The sequence below is a fragment of the Quercus lobata genome, chromosome 4 (genome assembly GCF_001633185.2).
Source record: "Quercus lobata isolate SW786 chromosome 4, ValleyOak3.0 Primary Assembly, whole genome shotgun sequence".
Lineage (NCBI taxonomy): Eukaryota > Viridiplantae > Streptophyta > Magnoliopsida > Fagales > Fagaceae > Quercus > Quercus lobata.
Window position 1 is genome coordinate 46,503,366 of NC_044907.1, and position 27,211 is coordinate 46,530,576.

At 38.5% G+C, this 27,211-nt stretch overlaps 1 protein-coding gene across 1 annotated transcript in view; it reads right to left on the bottom strand.

Moving 5' to 3' along the window:
- Positions 1-4,710: 4,710 nt before the first annotated feature.
- LOC115985336 overlaps positions 4,711-27,211 on the bottom strand; it is a 28,838-nt gene continuing 6,337 nt past the window's right edge. Inside the window, exons 3-4 of the mRNA XM_031108288.1 lie at positions 16,172-16,436; positions 4,711-5,004 (exon numbers count right to left, since the gene is read on the bottom strand). Coding sequence (XP_030964148.1) covers positions 4,711-5,004; positions 16,172-16,436 — 559 coding nt within the window. The remainder of the gene's footprint in view (positions 5,005-16,171; positions 16,437-27,211) is intronic.

The window sequence follows — 27,211 nt, forward strand, 5'->3', positions numbered from 1 at the left end:
TTAAAAAAAAAAAAAAAAAACTTATATACTCTTGGTGGTAGACTAAAATAAAATTTCAGCTTACAGAGATTTACAAATGATGTGAACTTTACATTAGAATCTTTGTTTTCCCCAAAAGAAAATACATCTTTTCTAAGAACAACTCATTTTGGCATAAAAGTAAACCACAATCAAGTGAAAAAATCAGAAGTTCTCAAAGCTTTAAATCAAGGCAGTTAAAAACTAAAGCAAAACATTGAAGCCAACCACACAAACACAACAACCTAGTCACAGAATACAAAACCGACAGAACAATATGAAATAGATAGCATTAATTTCAACGAAGCTTAAATACATACATAGTATGTACACATATACACACAAACAGAACACAAATATACATACAGATCAAACAGACTCAAAAGCAAAATCAACTCAACAGATCAAATGAGTAGTGAATACCAAACGGTTCATCGAAAAAATTCAACAACAAAAAAATGATCAAATCAGAATCAAGCAAATCAGTAATCGATGGTTCATCAAAAAAATTCAACAACAAAAAAAATGATCAAATCAGAATCAAGCAGATCAGTAACCGAACAAAATTTACAAAACCCTAGTTAAATTTCTAGTCCATTGAAAATCCATACAGATTTTACTCAAATCAACAAATAGTTTTACAAATCCGAACACACACAAAAAAAAAAAAAAAATGTCGAAGTAATCGAACCCTAGGTTTGATGATAAAAAAAAAAAAAAAAAAAAAAAATTTATGCAATTTTGATAGAAAATCTCAAAAAATAAGAAATAGAAGAAGAAGAAGAAGAAGAAAACAAACCCTAATTTTTTGAAACCAAGTCCTAATTCAACCATCTAATGCAATCTGCCCAGTTTTGATGGCTGTCGTCAGCGCTCAAAGGTGGAGATCAGTGATGCCTTCTTTCCATTCCGGCCCTAACAATGTGGGGATGGCTTCTTGGCGAGATTGATTTTCAGTGTTGGGTTTTGGGGAAGAAGGGGGTAGAGAAATAGAGGAGAGAGAGGAACGGCAGGGGTCTGCGTTTTGGGGGAAGAAGAAGGTTCGTTTTGTATTTATCGGGTTTGGAGAAGATTTTTTTTTTGGCGTTTATTATTAATTTTTTTTTTTGGCGTTTATTATTAATATTTTTTTTTTTTTTTTGGTTTCAAAAAAGTTTTTTTTTTTTTTTTTAATACTATGCTGACGTGGAAAATTGTGAGAGCTTCAAAAGCTTCGGTTTTATATATATATATATATATATATATATATATATATAGATGATTTAGCTAAAAGAGTCTTCCTAATAGATTTATTGATAAGATTTATCTTAGAAGTTGAGAGGATATCTCATTCAAAAAGTTTCATGACACTTCTTATACCACGTGAGATCATGATACTCAAACAGTAACACATACTCCTTGAGATAGTTTTCTTAGAATTCGGGCTTGCATCGGCATGAAGTTATGTTCAGTCTCGGTCTGCCCATTCATAAAGGGTCCTCAATTATTCAAGTGAATTATTAACGAGGACCCGTCAATAATTCAGACTAGCTAGCTAGTAGTAGTAGGCACTGCCACTTTTGTGCTCTGTGCTCCAGTGTGGCGAAACCCCCTGAATTGGAAATGATCTCACAATCTTTAATCAACTTCTTTTTCGAAGCTCACTCTATTTTTGCTTTTGTAGGTGTAATTTGAGTTAACTAATATGTTCGTACTCGGTGAGAGAGAGTGTAATTAAGGGTGCGTTTGGATACCGCTGAAAACTGAAAACTGAAACTGAAAATTGAAAAACACTGTAGCGAAATAATTTTTAAATGTGTGAATAGTATCGTGGGACCCATTTTTAATGAAAAAGTTGCTGAAAAGTGAAATTTGTGGGTCCGTGAACAGTACACGATGTGCTGTGATTGGTCCAAAAAAATTTGAAAAGTCAAAGTTTGCGGCTACTGTTCATTGAACAGTGCATGAACAGTAGCCGCTTGTGGGAAAATCGCGTGAAAAAAAAAAAAAAAAAAAAAAAAAAAAAATAGAAAAACGCAAACGCGGATTGGGCAAAAAACGCCCAATCCAAACGCAACCTAAGTGTGTATTTAGTAATTAGTTTGTTTCTTTAAAAAAAAAAAAAAAAAAACTCTTTTTTCCAAGGAAATCACATGGCTGACTGACTGTGAAGCAAATTAGGAGGGTACATAAGAACTGTTGATCATTGTACATTGTGTTGGATTGAGATCCGAATGCAATTGATGCAATTAACCCATTTCATTCACAAATTTATTTACATTTTTAACTTTTTTTCATTTATTAGTTATGATTTAAAGTTACTTTTTTTCAACTCTCAATTTCAACCATTCATTTCAATTGCACACAGTACATATACTGTTAATCAAATCGAAAATGACCTCATTTATTGAAGTTATCAACTAATCATGATATATTTACAAACACACACACCATTGAACTCAAATAGATTAGGATCAAGATTCTCTAAATTTCTTATAGTATTTTACTTTATAGATTTCTTTTAACCTTGACTTTTAATTTTACAGTGAATGCTCAAATTATATTACATCTTTAATTAATTAAAAATATCCTTAAAATATGAGTGACGCATTAGCTATTAAAAAATAAAATTATCACATCAGATTTGAAGTTAGAAAAATCCAAATCCAAACTAACTATATATTTATTTTGTGCTTGCTTTTTACTTGATACAATGAACACCTTCGTTGGTATAATACATTGCAATTTGTATTCAAATGAGGAATCACGTGACAAACTCCGAATAATTTCACTATTATCAAATTAATTACAATAATACTTATGTCTGTCTCATGATTAAAGAAAAATCTTTATTGCTTTTCTTTACTCTCACACATACAAATTATCTCTCTCAAAATGTGGCAATACTTTGCACTCTCCTTTTTATTTTCTTCTCCATGTATAGCTCTCTCTCTTGGCTGTATTCTTTTTCTCTAAGCGACTCCCTCTTGATTGCTTTCTCTTTTCTCTTTGTTCGGTTTTCTCTTTCTTTGTTTTCTACTCAATATGCAACACACCCACATGCTTTTTATACAGAAAAAAACTTCAGCCGCCTTAGACTTCTTTTCCTAGCATAATATGAATTTCTAACATGACTTGAGTTAGGATTCTTACAAGTATTAATTATTAAACACAACTCCTACTTACATTTGGAGTAGGATTCTAGGACTTGTCAACCACATTCACCTATTTCTAATTGAAATAGAATTCCATCAACGCTTGCATGGCAAGCTCATTATCTTGGGCACAAATTCCACATGGGATGGACTTCTAGGTGTCATGCATCTCCCAACAAAAGTGAGGCCGAAAAGAAGCAAAAGTCAAAATGGAACCATGAAATTAAGGACTTGCTATGATCATGAAATTGGTGGACACAGGACAATAATGGCATCAATTTACCTCCGACGAGAGTCACAAATGTGAGATTTGGTTTTAGACCTGTGTTTTTTAAGTTTTTGAAAAATAAAAAATATATAAAAAATATTTGTTTCTTTTAATTAGTTGACATGGTATCATTATTTTATGGTTTTGTTATTAGATTAATGATGTGGCATCTTATGAAGAGTTGAGGTTAAAAGAAATCTATATAATAGAGTACCCTAAAAACTCTAAAGGATCCAATACTTGAATAATCCTGATTTGAGCTCTAACTTGAGCCAACCAGCAGTTGCAGTTGCAAACAACACGTGTCTCTACTCTAGTCCCAAGAAAGTTGTGCAAATTTGGAGGCGTTCTAAGCTAGAATCTATTGTCTATTGACACTATAGACGTGCAACATCAAGTTGTGATTTAGTATCAGTTTGGAAACAGTTTATCTAACCTTTTACGGAAAGTGTGCTAAAGTGAATCTATATCTTAAAAAATTTTGAAAACGTGAGAAAAAATGGAAAAATATGAGGTTTTAAACAACTTTACATAAACACTAAAAGCTAAAAGTTAAAACTGATGCCAAACAGACTCTTAGAGTCCCTAAAATGTTGAATGCACTTGTAGACTTGTAGTTAGAATCTCAAACCTTTAAGTTTGTACTTCTTTCTTTCTTGAGTTCTAAAATGGTTCTAACAAATCAATATTTAAAAATTAAAAAAAAAAAAAAAAAAAAAAAAAAAAAAACCAATTAGATTCTAAATTAGATTTTAATTATGGATTAATTTTGTGTCATGTGTCCATTTAAGTTTTTTTAATCTTTGTACCAAGTAAGTTAATAAGTGCAGAATACTAAGAGTCTAATATTAATTAACTATAAAATAAAAATAACAAATCAATCATATATCTACTCAATAAAAATTATCACACAACAAAGATTGCCACATGTTCTATCTTATTAAAAAATTAGAGAAAAAAAATGATCATAAGTAATATTAAATATTAAATTTAAGCAAGAATTTTAACATGAAAATAATTACGTTTACATTTTCTAATAATTTGACTAATTATTTAAATACATTTATGCGTATGCATGGGTTACAAGCTAATATTAATTTGTGAGATAAACTAGGATGGCTACGTGGGTATAGTTTTGTTAAAACAAACTGATATTTTATTTGATAATCTTAAAACAAACTGATATAGAAGTACATAGTGTCCACCAATACATTGATGAAGAGGGGAAAGAACTAAAAGAAAAAGAGGAGGTGAAAGAAAGTAGTAACCCTGCAGCAACAAACATGGTTATTAATCCCCAAATAAAAGTGTCTTTATGATAACTTGGCTCATTTCATTAGAATATGCGAAAAAGTGTCCAGCACCTGGTAACTCATGGTATTGAATCCATGGAAGTTTTTTGGCAATAAAGCGTTGTAAAGGAATTGCTACAATCCTATCATCATCACCCTGCCAGAGATGAACCGAACCTTCGTAGTTAGGAAAAGGATTCTCAAGATCAATAGGACTGAATTCCCAATTCCCAAATCCAACCATTATGGTACGATGTATGGACTCAAACTCTCCTTGCTGGGTTATGTGTGCCTGCAACGAGTTATTGAAGAGTACATGGTAAATGCTTATCGGATAGAAACTATTTTCCTAATAATGATGTGTGCGTCTCATGCAAAATTTTTGTACAAGATGCTATTTTACAAACATATTGATATTCAGTGTTTTTTTTTTTTCTTTCCCTCTTATGAATGATAAGAAGATTTCCCAGTGCCAAATGATAGATGAACACTATCATGCATTTCACATATGACAAGACTTCCTAATATGCTTATTCGGTGAAGGCCTATAACATATATTCCCTTGGAGGATAAAAAATTTATTCAGAAAATTATTGTGATTCTTCCTAAATAGCGTGGATTCTCCCGTCGAGAGTCACTAAAGCATAGGGTGACCTCATTCCATTGGTTGATACTTAATAAGATAAATAGATTCCTAAGAAAAAACTAAATTAAAATTTATATGAGTGGATGACTACAGATATGAACATGGACACAGGTATAGATACAACACAACAGCACAATAATTTTTTAAAAAATTAGGACACAACACGGTAGGGATACACATATTTATTAATTATTATATATTTAAAAATATATATTTTTAAGCACTTATTTTTTTTTATATAATGTTAAACATATATCAATTTAAGAGCAATAATGAATATAATAAAGTGAATTCATGACTAATCAATTATGTTTAGAAATTAGAATAAAACTTAGGAATAAGAAACAAATGAGTAAATAAAATATAACTAGATAAGTGATCAAGATTAAAACCAAATAGAAATTAAAGATAAGTATCCCTCTTGTGTCTCATAATTAAAATAAAAAAAATAAAAAATAAAAAAGGATACAGCTGACACATGGGTGTGGAAGTGTCCTAGACATATCCCATGTCCAATATGGGTACGACACTTTAAATCATGTGTCCATGCTTCCTATTTATTCATAGCTATTACATTAACACCAAAGAATCAAAATAATAATTACTTTCATTCATGTACTACTACATTTGAAAGGTATGTTTCGAGGCTTCTAGCAAGAGATAGAAAAGGGGTTTATTCAAGTTTTTAGATATTTAAATGTTATAAAGTAATTATAGGAGTTTTTTTTTTTTTGGTCATTTCAATCCTCTAAGTTTCAATCAGACTCAATACAGTCATTCATTTACTATCTGTCAAATTGCACTGTTAACTAACCCAAACAACGTCAATTTACACTTTTAGTTAATATTTAATTTTTTTAATTTCTGAATTTTAGAAATCGCTAATGAAAAAAATAAAAAATAAAACATAAACTAAATGGTGCGCTCCCTCCCCACCCCTAAAAAACAAAACTGAACCCACCCCCCCCCCCCCCCCCCACTCGATAACTGAGAAACCAAGAAAAGGAGAAAGAGAGATCGAGAAGGGGTAAGAGAGAGAAAGAGAGATTGAAAGGGAGAAAGGGAGATTGCAAGGTACAAAGAGAGAGAAAGAAAGAGCGAGACTAAAAGGAGGAAGATCAACAGCTGGGCTTCGTCCAATGGTTTACAGTTTCAACAGCTGGGCTCCGTCCAAGGGTGTCCTCTGCTTCACTCCACCGCTTCAGGAGATGGCTCCGACCATTAACCATTGCTGGGGTTCACTAAAAAAAAAGTAGACATTGGGCTTTCAGTTTAAGTTATGTGTTTTCAGAACTTACCCAAAGTTCTGGGAGAGATGATAATTTTGGGCAATACCAAATCTGAAGTTTGCAAAGTGAAATAAGATTAGGAAGCCACTCCGGCAATACCACCAAGTTCTCACAATAAGGAATATCTAAAAACTGCAGAGTGTTGGCAGATCGTAAAAGCCATTGGGGCAGAGTAACAAATTGTGGCAATTCAAAAATACCGAGTGTTCAAAGCCTTATTGGGTTTATTTTGGAGGTAATGTGCAAAATAACTGTGTAAAGGGGTTGTATATAGTTAGTTAGGCAACGTTTGAAACAATAAAGGAAAGTAGCATCTTGAGTTTCTAAAACTCGAGATCCATATTAGAACTCGAGTCCGAGAGACTCGCTTTGGAAGTGTGAAAATGCCACGTAGATCTCGAGTCTTTAAGACTCGAGTTTCATGCAAAAAAATTTTCACCTATAGTGGCGTTTTTAAGCCTTACAGTGACGTTTTAAATCTCTATAGCGGCGTTTTCTTGCAAAAAAATTTTTTTAAGTACCATGTTTAGGGAGCCCTATAGCGGCGTTTTTAAGCCCTATAGTGACGTTTTAAAGCCCTATAGCGGCGTTTTTTTACAATTTATGTAAATCGAGTCTTTAAAACTCGATTTTCACGTCAATTTTTTCTCACTTTAAACCCATCCTCTTACAAATCGAGACTTAAAAACTCGAGTTTTATCTTGGAACTCGAGTTTTAGACACTCGAGATGCTAGTTTTCAACATTGTTTTGAAACGTGACAACTAACTAAATTTTTTAATATTTATTGTTATTTAGAAAAAAAATTCGTTTATTTTGTTCTTCAGTCTAGTCCATGTTTTATTATTTTATTATTTTTTAATTAAAGTTTTCTAAAATTCAGAAATAAATAAATAAATATTAACTAAAGTGTAAAACGACGTTGTTTTGTAAGTTAACGGTGCAATTAATAGAAAATGCATAGCCTTGATGGAGAGAGTTAGAGAAAGACAGAAACGTTCAGAGGAAGAGGAAGACCCCTTGGCGCGCAGTACAAAGAAATTCAATGACAACCATTTTGTTGGGGAGGGTAATGAGGATGTATCAGTCACAAGACAGGGAAGTTATAAGGATAAGTTGATTGGGGCGATTCCAGGGGCTTTCAAACAAGCTTTTGGATTTGGGGATACGATGCATGAGGACATAGAATCGGACACAGAGGATGACTATCCCGACAAAGGCAGCACTAGGATCCTTTTCTCGAAAGAGGAAAAATCATGTATGAGAGCACCATGGCAGAATGCGCTCATCATCAAACCGTTTGGTAGAAAGGTAGGTTTTAATTTTCTTGATGCAAAAATCCGTAATTTAAGGGCACCCTCAAGCAGAATGGACTGTATTGATTTGGGGCTGGATTACTATATTGTTAACTTTGAACAACCTATAGACATGGACAACATCCTCAAAGGGGGCCCTTGGTTTATAGGGCAACAATTTTTAGCTATTAGGCAATGGGAATCGGGGTTCAAAGCTTCTTCTGCAGAATTTTCTTTAGTGGCAGTGTGGATTAGATTACTAGAATTGCCTATAGAATTTTATGAACCTTCAGCCTTACTAAAGATTGGTAAGGCGATTAGCCCTATTCTTAGGATAGATGCCAACACAACAAATGGTGTGCGAGGCCGTTTTGCTCGTTTGTGTGTGCAAGTTAACTTAGATAAACCACTAATAAGGAAGCTTTATCTCGGAAAGATTGAACAATTTATGCAGTACAAAGGCATCAATGCACTCTGTTTTTTGTGTGGAAGGCTTGGCCACAAGAAGGAGGCTTGTCCTTACCATATCAGAGAACCAACCAAAGATATGGGAACGGAGCAGAGTCAGGAACCCGTTAGTAAGGGCGACGCAACTCCTGTTGATAAAGGGGTGGAAAATAAAAATGAAGGCTATGGAGACTGGATGGTAGTCTCAAGGCGCAAACCTTCATCCAAGAATGCAACCAAGTTCAAGGACTCGGAGGAGAGCAACGCAGCTGAGTCATCCCAAACACAAAGTGTCAACTCAGCGTCTAGAGCGTTGGGCTTTGACAAGATTGATGGTAAGAGGAAAGCTAGCCACCTAATGCCTAACAACATGACTAGAGGGGCAAATAGGACACACAGGTCAAGTCACAGAAACTTGGGGCCATCAAAATCTAATGGAGAAGCTGAAGGTAATAGGAGTGCAAAACTAAGGGTTAAAGATATGGTTCAATCCCAAAGAGTGGAGGTGGGACCACAGAAGCAAAAAGAAACTTTTACCTTTAATGTGGGCTCGGGCTTCCTGAATACGTGTGGACCTATCTCCACTCCTTTTCTTTTTTCAAGCCCAACCATATCACATGATAAAATTAAAGGACAAAACGTAGAATCATCCAGAAGCAACAAGAACACTAGCCGAAATGGAGAGGAAGGAAAAATGGGCAATTTGCTACAAAGGGAAAATCATCCAAGTAGGGGACGAGACAATCAAATGGATAAGGCAAGACCCAACAAAGATATGGGGATGGTTCGAGATGGACTTGATGATTGCCTAGAAAAACCTTTTTCCCCTCACGGAGACCAGCAAGATTCTGGGGTGGTTGCCGATGAAGGATGAAGCATGGGTGAACACTCCGAATCCTTGGTGGAGATTTTTGACAGACTGACTGACGGTGCCGATCCCTCCAGTGCTCAGCTCGGGGTTGTCAGCAGTAGAATCAAGGGAGCAAATTTCAGAAAGATCTCTGGCGAAGGCAGAAGCCGAATGGATATGGACAGATATCACGGAGAGGAAGACACTTCAAAACAGGCCGATAGAGTGCTTGTTGCTCGAGAATCTCCACAAAGTGAAGTTAATGCAGTTCGCAAATCCTATGATCAACTTAACAATGCTCATCAAGGCCTCGCAGAGCACGATGGGGATTATCAAGCACTCGGTCACCTTGCTCAGGGGGCGACTAGAGTTGAAGATGGAACTCCTGGAAGCATGGAGGTTGAGAGACACTGAGGAGGGTTCTTCTCTGTCCCAGTTTGATTCTACCACTTGTCCAAATAAAATCATGAATATTTTGGTCTGGAATTATAGGGGTGCAATGAAGCCCGAGTTCAGGAAGACTGTTATGGATCTTGTTGATTGGGACACTCCCATTCTCATGGTTATTACCGAGACGAGGTTGTTTGGAGCAACAGCAACTGAAATTATAGAGGGTTTGCCTTTTGATGGCTGTGCAGTTGTAGACACTATTGGATTTGCTGGAGGCATTTGGATGCTCTGGAGATCTGACTGGGTCTAGGTGGATGTTCTGGCAGCAACGGAGCAGGAAATCCACGCTCTCATTCGGGTAAGATCTCAACCTTTAAATTGGTTAATTAGTGCCATTTATGCTAGCCCTAGATTTTCTGAGAGATGTGTGCTATTGGATAATTTAAAAATTCTTGCTTCCTTGCATAATTTGCCTTGGGCTATCATAGGGGATTTTAACGAAGTGATGGCAGAAGAAGAAAAGTCTGAGGGTAATCCCATTAGTCAGAGAAGGGTTAATGCCATTCTAGATTGCATGGATACATGTCAGATGATGGATTTGGGTTTCTCCGGTCCCAAATTTACTTGGTCGAATAAAAGAGAGATTGGGAATTTGATTCAGTTCAAGTTGGATAGGTGTTGGGTAAATCCGGATTGGAGGGCCTATTACACTGAAGCAAATGTCACTCACTTGGCCATGATTAATTCGGATCATTGCCCCTTACTTCTCAACCTTAACCCAAACACTGGGCAAGGTTTAAATAGGCCTTTTAGATTCCAGTCTGTGTGGCTGAGTCATAAGGATTTTCCGGTTGTGGTTCGTGAAGCTTGGGCAGGAATGGATGATAACTTGGAGGTTGCTATTGCTAGATTCACTAATCAAGCTCAGAAATGGAATAAAGAAATTTTTGGCAATGTGTTCTTGAGGAAAAAAAAGATCCTTAACCGTCTTTTGGGGATTCAAAAAGCCCTTGCCAATTGTCCCAGCTCCTTCCTCATTAACCTCCAAGATCAAGTTACTGAGGAATACAACCAAATCCTTCTTATTGAGGAGGAAATTTGGGCCATGATATCAAGAACCAACTGGATTATTTTTGGAGAAAGGAACACAGCTTTCTTCCATCAGTCTACTCTTGCTAGAAGAAGCAGAAATGGGATAACCAATATCCAAGATGCAAATGGAAATTGGGTGCACAATTTGGATGGAGTTAAAGAAGTTATCTTAACTCATTTCCAAAAGCTTTACCAGTCTGAACAATGCTATTGGCCCCGTGACCATCCTTGGAGTTTTGATTGGTGTGCTAGTCTAAATGAAGAAGAGGCCAATTCTTTAGTGCGTATTCCTTCCAATGGGGAAATATGGTGTGCTCTTAAGTCTATGAAGCCCTATAAAGCTCCTGGCTTTGATGGCCTACATGCAGGTTTCTTCCAGAGGTTTTGGCTCCTAGTTGGTGAATCAATTAAAAAGATAATAAGGGACATTTTTGAAACCTATGAGATGCCTGCCTTCTTAAACTAGACCCTTATTGTTCTCATACCCAAGCAATCAGGTCCTGAAATCGTGGGTCACTTTAGACCCATCAGTTTATGCAATACGGTATATAAAATCATTTCAAAAATCTTGGTGCAAAGACTTAGACCTCTCCTGCCCTCCCTTGTTTTGCCTATGCAAGTTGCTTTCCTTGAAGGGAGAAGAAGTTCAGATAATGTGATTATAGCACAAGAGCTCATATATTCCCTTAAGGGTAGAAAAGGGAAAGATCGGTACATGATCGTCGAAATAGACCTTGAAAAGGCTTATGATCACCTTGAATGGAGTTTCATCAAAATGGTCCTCGAGCACTTTGGTCTGCCCGAAAATTTTTTCAAATTGATAATGAGTTATGTCTCATCAACTACCACTTTTATCTTGATCAACGGTAGCAAGATGGATTCCTTCCAATCCTCACGTGGAATAAGGCAAGGTGGCCCCTTATTGCCCTATTCATTTATTTTATGCATGGAGATTTTGGGGGCTCAGATATCAGGTATATGTGAGCAAAAGAGGTGGGATTTAATCAAGGCATCAAGGAATGGCCCTAGCTTCTCCCACATCTTCTTTGCTGATGATTTGTTACTATTTACAAAGGCAAACTCTAAAAACTGTGAGGCAATTATAGATGTGCTAGATCACTTTTGTAACCTTGTGGGGCAGAAGGTTAATAAAGCTAAATCTCGCATTTTGTGCTCCCCTAATGTTTGCTAGGAGAAGAAGAATGAGACTGTGTCACAAGATGGGGATTTATGAAACCTCGGACTTAGGTAGATATTTGGGTTTTCCCCTCTTACAGCAAGGAAGAAATGGAAATGCTTTCAATTTCGTAGCTGAAAAAATTCAAGCTAAGCTGGCAGGGTGGAAGTCGAGACTTTTATCAAGAGCTGGAAGATTGATGCTTATCAAAGCAACGGCTGCCCCTATAGCAAATTACTATATGCAATGCCATGCTCTTCCTATAAGAAAATGTGTGATTTCTTATGGGGCTCCACTGATGAGAAGAAAAAGATGCACATGGCTAATTGGCAAACTGTTACGCAGCCAAAGGAGCTAGGTGGTCTGGGGCTTTTTCAAACTAGACATAGGAATCAAGCTTTGTTGGCGAAACTTTGCTGGCGTTTGGCATCTGAGCATGAGGCTCTTTGGGCACGAATGCTGACTGCAAAATATTTGTCCACAAGAAGACTAACTGAAGAGGGTAGGAAACTACCATGCTTAAGAATTTGGGCTGCTTGTAAAGTTGGGAGTCCAGTTTATGTTAAAGGTCTTAAGTGGACTGTTAATAATGGCAGCTCCATTAATTTCTGGAAGGATTTTTGGCTACCCTGCGGGCCTCTCCGAAGCGTCATTGAAGGCCCTCTGCACCGTGATGAAGATCAATTGACTGTTTAGCAAGGGGTAGCTCAAAGTTTCAATGGAGGTGAATATAACTTTTCTTTTGAGTTTCCAAAACAGGTTTTGAATTTAGTCAGGGCCACTCCTTTTGCGCTTAACCAAGAGGCTGAAGACTCTCTCGCTTGGGCTTTTTCAAGGGATGGGTTGTTTTCTCTTAAATCTGCTTATTTGCTAGCAAGGGGTTCAAACCCTTTGAACCTGGGTATTTCCTCTATAGCATGGATTTGGAAAGCCGACACACATCCATGGATCCAATTTTTTATGTGGTTGTGTTCGTATAACAGTTTGCCTACTAGTGAAATTCTAGGTTCAAGAGGTTTAAACCTTAATCCTTTATGCATGATTTGCCACTAGGAGAATGAATTGGTGGACCATCTATTAAGAAGATGTTGTGTGGCACAGGATCTATGGCATCAGCTCATGGTTCCTCGTGATCTTTTGTTTACTTTTGATCAACCAATAGGGAAGTGGCTGGAATTGAACTGCTCTACTGGGCTTATCTCTGATCTTTTGGGCAATCCATGGAAGGTTGTGTTTCCCATGGGAATTTGCAACTATGGCTTGCACGCAACAAGTTTTATTTCAGGACTGGTGTTATTGATAAATTGATTCATATGAAGTGTATTAAAGAAAGTGTGGAATTCTTCACCATTAGGACTAAGGAACGGTGCAACAAAATGAAAAAGGTGATTCGGGTGGCTTGGGAAAAACCTCCTTTGGGCTGGATGAAGCTCAACTCTGACGGGTCTGCCTTGGGGAACCTGGGTAAGGCAGGGGGAGGGGTCTTAATTCAAGACCACTAGGGAAATTGGGTTAGAGGATATGCCAGGGCTCATTGCTACACCAGTAGCTCCATAGCCGAGCTATGGGCACTCCGTGATGGACTAGAAATCGCCAAAGATCTTGGGCTTAACAACCTCATTGTTGAGATAGACGCCTTAAGCATTGTCTTGCTAATGAATAACAGTAAGGCCAATCTTTTAATGGAACCTTTGCTATTTGATTACAGGAAGCTACTAGTTGCCATTCCCAACAAGAGGGTTGTGCACACATTCCGTGAGGCAAACCAATGTGCAGACGTGCTGGCAAGATTTGGGGGAAGCTCCATTTCTAATTTTGTTGTTTTTTTGAACCCACCGCTTGTGGTGGTTGATATACTCCTTGCTGATAAGGAGAATTCCTATTGTAATAGACTTGTTCTTGCTTAGTTGTTATTAATGTTATCTTGTCTTACCAAAAAAAAAAAAAAATGGTGCAATTTGATAGATAGTAAACAGATGATTGAATTAATTCTGATTAAAATTTAGAAGACTGAAATGTCAAAAGATGAAACTTAAAGAATGAGTTTTGTATGTTGGCCTTTTTTTTTTTTTAAATTATGTCACATGGCAATCATAAGAAAATATTAGGATCCAATAAATAATGCCTAAATTGTGCTTATAGAAATAAATTGGGCCTTGTAACTCTTAGGAATATAAAATAATTGTTGTAATCTCTTTAATTAGGTAGTTAGCTAGTTGGTTGAGATTAGAATTAGGATGAGTTAGGATTTGAGCACATGTAGCTCATTTAACACATGGCTTAATTCATAGAGCACATGTTGAACTAATTAGCCAATTATTTTGAGCCATGTGAGCCAACGTCATTAGAGCTAGTCTCCTATAAATACATGATTATAATTCAACATTAGATATAATGGAAGAATAAACCAATTTCTTAGTGCATTAGTGCATCTCTCTCTCTCTCTCTCTCTCTCTCTCTCTCTGGAATATGACTACCTCGAATTAAGTTAATTTCCTTACAATTCTCATCAATTCTCCTATAATTTTCATCAATCTCCATTAGGAACCACCTAATTCCTAACAATTGGTATCAGAGCCATTGATCTTGAGAGGGTGAATATGATCGGCAAGAAATCTTGAAAATGGTGAATGAAGTTTCAGATAAGGTTAAAGCCTTGACAGAATCTCACAAGGCTGTTTCAAAGAAAGTTAAGGCCTTGGCTGAATCTAACAAGGCCATGAATGAAGAGCTCTCAAGATTGCAAGAGGTTCTTGAGAATATGATGAAAGAGGAGCTACAATCTCTTGATTCGACTGACCAAGAATCCACAATACATGAACTTTTTGCTATTGGCGTGGAGCAAGAACACACTATTGGTGTGAATACAAGTGATCCAATGGTGTTTGACATTGGCCAAACTCATGCTTCAACAAATGGGGCTGCTCATGTAATCAAGAATGTTGGCGTGGACTTAACAGTCATGCATGTTGCTGGCAATTCCATTGAATTTGGATTTTGCTATAGGGGCCACATCTTGCTCTTTAGTGACTGTCACAAAGCCAAGGAACTAGATGCTTCTTTTCTTGGTGATAGTTGTGAGATAAATGATGGATTTCATAGCTAAGATGATCAAAATTTTTATAAGAAATTGAGTTCTATATTGTTGAAGGTTAAGTTCAATACGATTGCTTTGTGTTATGCTCCTATGTCATGGGCTGTGATTAATTGTTTTGGAACTATTCGTGTAATCAACGATCAAGATGCTTTGGCGTATTGGGTTAGTTGCCGATTTTCCCTAATGAAGGTGTCATTTCACAACAACACCTTATGGGCAAGGTGTTTTCAAGGGAAAGGGAAATGTTAGGAATATGAAATAATTGTTGTAATTTCTTTAGTTAAGTAGTTAGCTAGTTGGTTGAGATTAGGATTTGGATGAATTAGTTAGGATTTGACCACATGTAACTCATTTAAAACATGGCTTAATTCATAAAGCACATGTTGAATTAATTAGCCAATTATCTTGAGCCATGTGGGCCAATTACATTAGAGCTAGTCTCTTATAAATATATGATTGTAATTTAACATTAGATATAATGGAAGAATAAACCAATTTCTTAGTGCATCTCTCTCTCTCTTTCTTAATCTCTTTCTTTCTCTATGGATGATGATTACCTCGAATTAAGTTAATTTCCCTACAATTCTCATCAATCTCCATTAGGAATCACCAGGTTCCTAACAGTAACCTCACCAAAATTAGACATTAACTTATTAATGGATGATTTAAACTTATGATATTGAATGGTTTGATTGCATGATCCAAAGTCCAAGCCGACCATGCAACATAGAGGATCTGTTGGGACTAGTGATTTGGATGATACATATGGGAGAAAATAGAAATCAACTCTCTATTGCCCATGTGTTACATGTGTATGCTTAGGAGTTGGGAAAATTGTTATAATCATGTGTATATTTATAATCACGATTCCCTTTGTAATATTTTAGATTTAATCACTGTTTTGATAGGGATCTAACCCAACTATACCTCAAATAACATGAATCTAACTATTAAAGTATAAAAACATGTGTGCTGCTCACAAAAAGAAACCAACAAAAATGTCTAGAATATTGTTGAATAAACTGATCGACTACGTTGCTTTTGTTCTGTTATTCATAGGAGTTTCTTAGAGAGGCCAACAAAAATGTCTCTATTAATACTTTTGGTTATATAAATCTAAACTGATGCTAATGAAAATACTTAATCTTTGAAAAATCAAGAAGAAAACATCAAGTACCTTGTTTATTTGTTTCCCAACCTTCTTTGACGTTATTTCTAAATCTTGACGAGAGAAAATATTAGGATTTCCGGGTACAGCACTAAGTGCAGGAAACCACTTCTGTGTGTTCCACCAATAGGTTAGCCATGGTATATAGTGAGAAACTCGATGTGTCCACTGGTCTTGAGGCGGTTGTTTGTAGTAGGCCTCTGTAGACAAGTTCAAAGGCAAACCTCGCCACCAATAGTTGATAATAGGAGCAAGTAATGCTGCTCCTGATAGCCTATTGACATATCACAAAATCAGTAATATATATATATATATATATATATAATCTCCTTGTAAATTCAATCCAAAAAAGAAAAAAAAAGCCAAATGACTTTTAGGACAACGGTATTATATAGTTTTTTTTAAGGAATATTACATCTAGGATTTGAATTTCTCCCTTCCACTAAAGTGGTATAAAAAAATTATTAAACATAAAAAGATAATTTTATCAATTGATAGAATAGCAGATTATACATATTTAACAAAATAACTTTATCGATGGATAAAATTATTTTTTTATGTTTGACCGGAAGTCAATGACTCTTCATAGCTATTACATCGACACCAAAAAAAAGCATTTGACCCAATTGATAAAATATAATAGATCATACATATTTAAGGAAAGAATTCATTCACATTGAAATGCAATCAATCAATCAAAATATATTATATTATATATATATATATGCTTTCTTTTTTCCCTCTTTTCATTTTTTTTTTTTTTTTTACTGTTATCTAAAAGTTCACATTAACTTATTTTTACCGTTATCTCATTAAATTTCCTGAACTTACATGACACATTTCTCTCTTCTCTATGTCTTTTAGCATTTCCACCATTTTAGTATTAAAAACAAAAGCAAAAATAATAATAATAATAATAATAATAATAATTAAGGACTAATAGTAATAACTAATAAAATAAGGCACTAGAGAGAGATAAAGAGACACAAAAACATTGTGGAATGTTAAATGAAATGCATTGTTTCACTATTACCAAAATAAAAGACTTGGGATTGACAAAGTACTTGTAAGAGAAGAAAAAAAGAATTTGAGGGGTTGCCACTTCCATCATACTAGTCTCCCACCACCATCAAACTGTCGAAACCCCTACGAAATTTTTTTTTTATTAATTAGGGGCTTAAATATGATTTAGGTATGGGTAATTTGGTTGGATAGTTTTTGTTTTGGATATATAAGTAGAAAGAATATTTGATGCACAATGTAAAGACATATTCTGTCATAGTTTTAATCATCTATAAAACACATGCATACGCACTTGCCCACACCATTTCTTAATGTCACACTATCGATGAGTAGAAGACATTGAGAGAGTTGGGCATACTTTCATTTCATTGTATGCAAACTATGAATATAACACAAATTAGTTGATTTTCATAGTCCTGTTACTCTTTTGCATTTATTTTTGGTTTCATGATTTTTTTTTTTTTAATTAATCTTGATGAATCCTGTGATATCAGTGGACTAAAAGTCTCGGGCCTTGATGAATTTATGATTGAATCCTGAGAAAACAAACAGAAAACTCAGAGGAGACCGGCGGAAGCCGGCCAAGAACCCTCCGATGGTGAAGTTAGCCTTTTTTTATGACTTCGTAAATTAAAGGTCTCAGAAAATCAGAATCCTTGACTCTTTCATTGGCGAGCGTTTATATAGTATGTGGGGAGCGGTTACTTGTTTGGTAACCATTCCTACTATTGGGGAATCCAAAAGGCTCGGAGGTAACTTCCATAACTGACGTGGAAGTTAGATTATTTAAGAAGTCTACATTTCACAACGGTTGGACTTGACTAGCGACGGTACGCTCTTTCACCCGGTAGAGACATGTAGTGTAGTGGCCTCATCCGTCCTTTAAGGACAGACGGACGGTAGTAAACTCGTCCATCCTTTAAGGATGGACAGACGGTAGTAAGCTCGTCCGTCTTTTAAGGACGGACGGACGAGGAGCTTGGTAAGGATTCCCCTTCCTCTTGTCTTTCCTTTGGACGACGCATATGGACGGGAAAAGACTAGGAATTTTCGTTGCACATCAGTTGCCCCCTCGTTCATATGGGTCGTCTTAGGAGGGAGGGATGACCTAGCGTTACTTCCCTGAATGTGTGTATGTTGAGGTGCCACGTGTCACCTTTTTATTGGCGATGAGTCTCGTCGATTCATTTTTTCGAGGTGAATGTCACGTGTCATTTCCTGATTGGTTACGTCGTTTTATATGCCCAGGTCAATCTCCTATAAATAGGGGAATTCCTCCGTTGCCCTCTACATTTCTAAGATTTTCATTCTATGGCATTCCTCATCTAGAGCCTCCTCTAGGAATTTCCTCGCGTCCGTAGCCTTCATTCGTCTTAGAGCTAGGTATTCCCTCTTCTCTTGTCTTTTAGGTTTTTTGATCTTTTGCAAAAAATGTCGTCTAGCGACAGTCTAGAAAAGGCCATAGACGAGTACCAATACAAAACTACTACAAGTTCTAGTGGCTCTAGTAGCAGTGATGGGGGGAACTATACGGACGAGGAATACATTTCCAGCGTCCCTGGGTTTCCCTTAGAGGCCATACAACAAGAGATTAGGAAGGCCTCGGGGTCCCAGGCAGGTACCTCGTCCAACATCTCCCTGTCCGTCCCTCCGTCTATCCCTTTGGACAAGGAGGAGGTAACCGTGTTTAGTTGTGCGATAGATATACCTTCCAAAACAGACGAGCAAAGATTAAATAATTTGAGGGCATAGTACCATATCCCAGACGAGCTTAACCCTAGGTTGCCCGTCCATGGAGAATGGTGTTGTGATCCTCGTTTTGGGATAGGCGTCTATGAGGCCTATCTTCTGGGGGGTTTGAGATTTCCTTTAAATGCTTTCATTAGGGAATTACTAGTTAGGTTAGATTTGGGAATATGTCAGTTCAATCCTAATGCATGGAGATTAGTCATCTCTATGCAAGTTCTATGGAGGGAGGTGTTTGGGGGGGACCGTCCTCTTACGGTGGACAAGTTCCTCTACTACTATAAACCCTCCGAAATTCACCAATCCCTTGGCTTTTACCAGTTCACTGCCAGGGACAAGGATTGTAGAATGATGAGGTCCCTACCCTCGTCTGACAGAAAATGGAAGATGGAGTTTTTCTTCGTCTCCGGCAACTGGGCTGGAAATCCTTCAGACGTTGGCCGGGACACATTTGGCCATTATACTGGGGACCTAGGGAACCTTTGTCCTCAGGGTAAGTCTTTTTTATTTATCTATCTATTATTTATTATTATTATTTTTTTTTTTATATATATATTCTAACTCGTTCTTTTATAGCTGTTGGGCGTACTTCTCTTAGCAAGTTTCACTGTGATCGCGTCCATAGAACTCGTCTACACGCAGATAGGAGTTTCCACTTTCTAGTGACGCTTAGACGACTTGCTAAGTGGGGATTTGGTCCTAATCCTTCTAAAGAGGCACTTGCGCACGAGATAACAGTAAGGAGAAGTAAGTCTTTAACCCAGAACGTCTTTTACACATTTTTCCTTTTTGTGTTAGCTCTAAAAACCCCCTTTTTTGTTTTAGGAATGGCAACAATGAAAGGTAATAAGGGAAAAGAGGTTGCTAGCGAGGGGAATCGTCCTGAGGCTGGGGACGCTCGTCCTGATATTGTACCTCAGACTCGTTCGTCTGCTAGGGACAAAAGAAAGTCCCTACCAAGGAATTTGGACTTAGGGAGTCTCCCCAGTCGTCGTGACAAAAGAGAGAAGCATTCATCGTCCAAGGTGACCAAGCCTATCCTTCCCCAGCCCAATCTCACCATCCAAGCAATTGATGTGGACGTCTCTCCACCTATTAAGACAACCTCATCCAAGACACGTCCTAGGACAATCACATCTGTCTCGTCTCAACCTTCTCCGAGGGTGTCCTCGAACATTGTTGAAAACGAGGATTTGGCTTGGAAACGTTTCGAGGAAGCTATGAAGGATGAAGACATATATGCCTGTTATGACATGTCTTTAAAAGATTTTGAACATTCAGGTGTTCATGATCTCTTTAAGGTAAATTTACTCTCGTCTTGTCTTCATTATTTCGTAACCTTTTGGCCGTCTAACCAGGCATTTCTCTCTTGCAGACCATGTCTAAATTCATCGTAGTGTCTAGGCAAGCCACTGAGTTGGACAAGACGAGGATTTTACTGGAGACGACCATCAAAAATGTGAGGGACGAGAGTAAGAAATAGGCTGGGATAACTGCTGAGGCTAAGGAGAAGGAAGCGAAGCAACAAAATTTGATCGCGGAGTTGAGAGCTGATATAGTGGAGAAAGATACTCCTCTTGATCACCTTCAAAAGAAGAATGACGAGTTGAGTACTTTCCTCTCCAAGGCCAAAGAAGATGCCATTGCGGAGTTCAAAGCGTCCAAAGCATTTACAGACTTATTGGACCGCAACTATGCAGCTGGTTTTGAGGATTTCAGGATGGACGCTATTGAAAACTTCCCTGAGGTGGACTTCAGCTCCATCAAGCTTAACTTGAACGCTGCTACCAGCTCTCTTCTCCAAACCAGCTCCGAGGATGTTAATATTGAGGACAATGCCTTTACCCAGCCATCCAATGCCCCCCCTGCTTAAGAACAAGTTTTTACAAAATTTTATTTTCTTATGTTTGATCCTTTGTTTTAGGATCTTTTGATGTAATTCAAATACACTAAGCTCGTCCATGGTTTCTAAGATGAGTTATTAAACTTGTTCTTCATAAGGGTGTTTGGACATTGGTTGTCCGCCCTTCAAACAGTTGAATAGATGTAGTTATTTTTCTTTCATATATGCATGGACGAAATTTTTCCTTTTATACACAAGACTTCATACTTGACTCGTCCATATTTGATGTATGTTTTTATACCATTTCTATTAAAATTTCAATGGTAATTTCTCGTCCTTAGACTAAGTTGATTTTTGCTTTGATGATATGCACCTTGATCGTCCACGGGCTCACGGACCCTGCTCATCTGTGGACTAGGTTTTGGCTTAAAAAATTCTCGTCTATGGACTTTATTGTTTATGGCCTGGACGTGCATTATGCCTCGTCCTTTATACAGACGAGTATGCCCGGGGCCTTAGTGCAAGTTATGGGTTCTCCCTCGTCCTTTAATCTGGACGAGGGTGCCTTTATCTTGCTTTACCCTTATGGACGAATACACCTTAGGCTCGTTATAGGCTCTACCTTGTCCTTTGATTAGGATGAAGGTGCCTTAATCTTGCTTTACCCTTAGGAAAGCTTTAGACGTTACATCTCCGCGTCCAGAGAATTTACTCGTCTTATTAACAATTAAAAAAGATTTTGTTCTTAGCCACCCTGTAGGTTAGCTTTGAACGAGAATAGCATGGAGATTTGAAATTCACACAACATTTTATACATTACACAAATATCGTTTACAGATAAGGCACATACATGCTAATGCCTTTTATTTAGTAAATACCCCATAACTTCGTCCACAATCATGATAAATAACCACAACATAAATAACAAAGCGGTAGTATCAAACACAACATTAAACATAAGTAGAATGTAAATAGAGTAGCAAGCTCCAAGCCCGTCCACAGTGATACTCATTCAGGCTCACTTTTACTGATAGTACCTCCTCAGGTGCTCCACGTTCCAAGGATGTTCCAGCTTTCTCCCGTCCAGGGCCTCCAAGTAATAGGATCCTTGTCTTTTAAAGTTGATTACTCTATAGGGTCCTTCCCAATTGGGGCCTAATTTCCCATGAGCTGGGTTTTTGGTTGCTAAAGAGACCTTCCTCGGGACGAGATCTCCTATGTTAAAACGTCTTGATTTCACCATTGCATCATATTACCTAGCCATGAGATTCTTGTACTTCGTTGCCCTGTGCTCTGCTTCTGTCCTTACCTCGTCTATAAGATCGAGGTTCAAATGGAGTTGTTCCTCATTATCCTTCTCCTGATATGACATCACCCTGTGGTTAACCATGTGCACTTCTGCAGGTATAACTGCTTTGCTTCCATAGGCTAGGTTAAAAAGGGTCTCCCCTGTAAGGGTTCTCACTGTCGTCCTGTACGCCCATAAGACACCAGGTAGCTCATCTGGCCATACTCCTTTTGCCCCCTCAAGACGAGTTTTGATGATTTTCAACAAGGATCGGTTTGTAACTTCAGCCTGACCGTTGGCTTGTGGATGGGTGGGGGAGGAATAATGATTTTGGATCCCGAAGTGTCGACAAAAGTCCCTGAAAAGGGAGTTGTCAAACTGCCGCCCGTTGTCGGATACTAGTACCTTGGGTACCCCAAACCTGCACACTATATTTTTCCAGACGAAGTTCTTTACATTTTGCTGTGTAATGCTTGCCAAGGATTCTGCTTACACCCACTTAGTGAAATAGTCAATCCCTACCACTAAGAATTTCATCTGTCTAGTTCTAAGTGGAAAAGGGCCCAGGATATCTAGGCCCCACTGAGCAAAGGGCCACAGGGCCATCATTGGGGTGAGATACTCTAACAGTTGTCTGGGGACATTACTGAATCGTTGGCATTTGTCACATGCCTTGACATAAGCTTTTGCATCCACTTGAACAGTTGGCCAATAGTACCCTGCACGGACGACTTTGTGGATGAGCGATCTGGCTCCCGAATGGTTTCCACGGGATCCTTCATGAACTTCCCTCAGTACATAGTTCGCCTTGTCTGGGGCCAGACACCTAAGATAAGGTTGAGAAAAGCCTCTCTTGTATAGAACTTCGTCCATAAGGACATACCTGGCTGCTCTTATCCTGAGTTTTCTAGCCTCATCTTTTCCTTCCAGAAGTCTTCCGTCTTTCAAGTACAACATGAATAGGGTCATCCAATTTTCTTCATTCCCTATTTGCTGTACTTAGGAGAGATCTACACTTAGGACATACTGAATTTCATCATACTCGTCCATTGCTCCTGTTTCTGAGGCTTCCTTCGCTAAGGTATCTGCTTCTACATTCTCCTCCCTCAGGATTTGAATGAAGTTAGCTTCTTTGAATTTCTTCACAAGCTGTAACACCTTTTCCAAGTATTTTTTTCATTCGTTCTTCCTTCGCCTCATATGTCCCATTTATTTGACCTATGACCAACAGAGAATCTCCTAGGACGAGTACTGACTTTGCTTCTACACACTTAGCCAATTCTAACCCTTTAAGTAGAGCATCATACTCAACTTCATTGTTAGTTGGTCGATATTGCAGACGAACTCTATGCTTCAGCTTATCTCCTTCAGGAGATTGCAAAACCACCCCTATCCCTCCTGCATGCTGCATGGACGAGCCATCTACATGGACCACCCATTTTTTATTCTCCTGTACCTCTTCATCATCCCATCTTGGTGTGAATTCTGCAATAAAGTATGCCAAGGCTTGAGCCTTTATAGCATGTATTGGTTGGTATCAGATGTCAAACTCACTGAGTTCAACTGCCCATTGGATCAGATGTCTTGCGGCTTCCAACTTGTTCATCGCTTTCTTAAGCGGGTGATCTGTCATAACATTGATTACATGGGCTTGGAAGTAGTGTCTTAACTTCCTGGAAGTCGTGATGAGTGCGAAGGCTAGCTTTTCTATTAACGGATATCGTCCTTCCGCCCCCCTCAATACCCTACTAGTGTAGTCTACTGGCTTCTGCATTTTTGCTTCCTCTCTTATCAGTGCTGAGCTCACGGCATGCAGGCTCACCACCAGGTATAAAAACAATTCTTCTCCCACCACGGACGGACTCAACAGCGAAGGCGTAACAAGGTACGACTTCAAGTCTTGGAAGGCTCTTTGGCACTCGTTCGTCCACTCGAATGCTTTCTTCAGAACCTTGAAAAATGGTAAACATTTGTCAGTAGCTTTGGAAACAAACCTGTTGAGGGCGGTAACTCGCCCGGTGAGATATTGAACTTCTTTGATATTCTGCGAAGGCTTCATATCTATTATTGCCTTAATATTTTCCGGGTTTGCTTCGATCCCCCTGTGTGAGACCATGAATCCATGAAATTTTCCTGACTCTACTCTGAAAGCACATTTGCTGGGGTTCAACTTCATACTTTATCTCCTGAGTGTATTGAAGGTTTCTTGTAAGTAGTCCAGATGTTTACATTCCTCTAAACTTTTTACCAACATGTCATCCACATACACTTCAACATTTCGCCCAATCTGAGGACAAAACATGTGATTGACCAGTTGTTGATACGTTGCTCCAGCGTTTTTTAGGCCAAAGGGCATTACTTCATAACAGAATAAGTCTTGACTAGTAACGAACGATGTCTTCTCCTGGTCAGCCCCGTCCATCCGTATTTGGTTGTATCCTGAGAAAGTGTCCATAAAACTAAGTAGTTTGTGGCCTGCGGTAAAGTCCACCAGCTGATCAATGCGTGGTATTGGATAGCTGTCCTTGGGGCAAGCCTTGTTCAGATCAGTAAAATCTACACACATCCTCCACTTGCCGTTCGCCTTTTTGACCATTACTACGTTGGCCAACCATTCTGGATAGTACACTTCTCGTATGAACTTCACCATCATCAACTTTTGAACTTCGTCTTTAATAGCATTGTCTGTCTCAGGAGCAAACACCCTTTTCTTTTGTCGCACTGGTTTTGAGGAAGTACATATGTTCAAACGGTGAGTGATGACATTAGGATCTATTCCAGGCATATCCTCATGACTCCAAGCAAATACATCAATGTTTTTCCTTAAAAACTTGACGAGGTTCTCCTTAGTTCTTCCTTCTAGATCTACCCCAACCCTAGTACACCTCTCAGGGTTTCTCTCGTCTAAGGAAATATCTTCTAACACTTCAATGGGTTCTACCACAATCCTCCTTTCTTCAATATTCATGTTCTGAACTTGCTCGTCCGTGGCCAACATAGCTTAGTAACATTCTCTTGCTGCTAGTTGATCTCCTTGTACCTGTCCTACTCCATAGTCTGTTGGAAACTTGACTGATAAGTGATAGGTGGACGTTACTGCCTTCCAACTATTTAAAGTTGGACTTCCGATTATGGCGTTATAGGAGGATGAACAATCTACCACAAGAAAATTCACGTCTTTGGTGATTTGCTGTGGATATGCCCCCACTACCACTGGCAATGTAATAGTACCCACGGGCTGCACCTTCATTCCACCAAAACCTACTAGTGGAGAGTTCACTAGACGAAGACGATCTCATCCTAATTTCATCTGCTGAAAAGCTAGAAGATACAAAATATCTGCTGAGCTTCCATTATCAACTAGTACCCTTCTAGTTGTGTAATCAGCGATGAGCAAGGTAATGACAATAGCATTGTCATGAGGATGGTGGATTCTTTCAGCTTCTTCTTCAGTGAACGTGATTGCTTGTTCATCCGTGTTTCTATCTCTAGGTGGTCGTCCAGAGAGTTGGACTCTCTGCACCACCTTTAGGTATGTTTTCTTGGATTTGGAAGACTGGCCTGTAGAGCTCCCCCCAATAATAACTCTGATTTCTCTGAGAGGTGGTCGTGACAACTCTTCGGCTTTTCCCTTGAGTTTTTCGTCCTTATGGTCTTGTCCAAGGAAACTCCTTAGCTTCCCCTGCCTTATGAGATTCTAAATTTGCTGCTTTAGGTCAAAACAACTCGTTCGTATCATGCCCATGGTCTCTATGGAAGCGACAATACTTATTTCTATTGCACTTATTTAGATCTCCCTTCATTTTCTCTGGCCACTTCAAGGACGAATCATCCTTGATTTGCATTAGGACTTGATCAAGTGGCATGTTCAATGGCGTATACTGCTGACTTCGTGCTGAGGGGCCTGCCTTCTTGTCTCGATCCTTCTTATCTTCCATTCGTCCCTTTTTAAGACGAGGACCTTGTTCTAAATGGCGAGTAGGGTTGGCATCCATTTTCTCAACTCTCTTCCTCTTCTTGGCTATAATAGCGTCTTCCGCATTCATAAAATTCTGGGCTAAATGGACGAGTTCAGCCATGGTCTGAGGCTCTTACTCATATAGTTTATGGATGAACAAGTTAGAGTGAACCCCATTGTGGAAAGCCGCTAAAAGGAGCTTGTCATCCATCTCATCCACTACTAAGGCTTCCCTGTTGAACCGCGTAATGAAAGACCGCAAACTTTCATTCTCCCCTTATTCTATGGTCAGCAAACTAGACTAGAAACGCTTGTGCCTCTGTCCTCCGATGAAATTGTTGACAAATAACTTGCTTAACTCCTCGAAGGACGTTACTGTGCTCGGAGGTATTTTGCTGAACCACACTCGTGCGGGTCCTTTATGGGTAATAGGGAAGGCTCTGCACATTATTTCATTCGGAACCCCTTGATGGTGCATAGTAGTTTTGAAGGTGGCAATGTGGTCAAACGGATCCCGCGTCCCATCATATGAATCTAAGGAAGGCATCTTGAACTTGGGTGGTAAAGGGTGAGCATTGATGGAAGGCACAAAAGGGGAGTCAGTTCTATGAACCAAGTCTTCTACAGGGTTCGTCCTCTTCATATTCTCCTTCATCTCATCCATAGTTCTTCTCATTTAGTCCATCTCCCTTTCCAAGTGAGGCACCCTCCTTGAAGGGGTACCCCTTGACTGGCTTTCAAACTCGACATTCCTCCCATCTTGACTCTGGGCCTGTCCTCCAGTGTTCTCATCGTGACGCTGCCTCCTTATGTTAAGTTCTCTAACCCACTCCAGGTTTTGGTGGGTCAACTCTGCCATAGCGGCAGCCATGGATTGCACGTGTTGGACAGAAGGTGGTTGCACGGTAGGCACCGATTGACGGTCGCCTCTGCTTTCTTGAGGGCCTGGGCTAGTAGCCCTTGACCTTGTCCGGACCATTTCAGCCCTTTGTCGGAGAAAGAAATCGCAGAATCCAACAATGGAGTTCAAACATTATTCTTTCCCACAGACAGCGCCAACTGATGAATCTTGTGATATCAGTGGACTGAAAGTCTTGGGCATTGATGAATTTATGACTGAATCCTGAGAAAAAAAACAGAAAACTCAGAGGAAACCGGTGGAAGCCGGCCAAGAACCCTCCGATGGTGAAG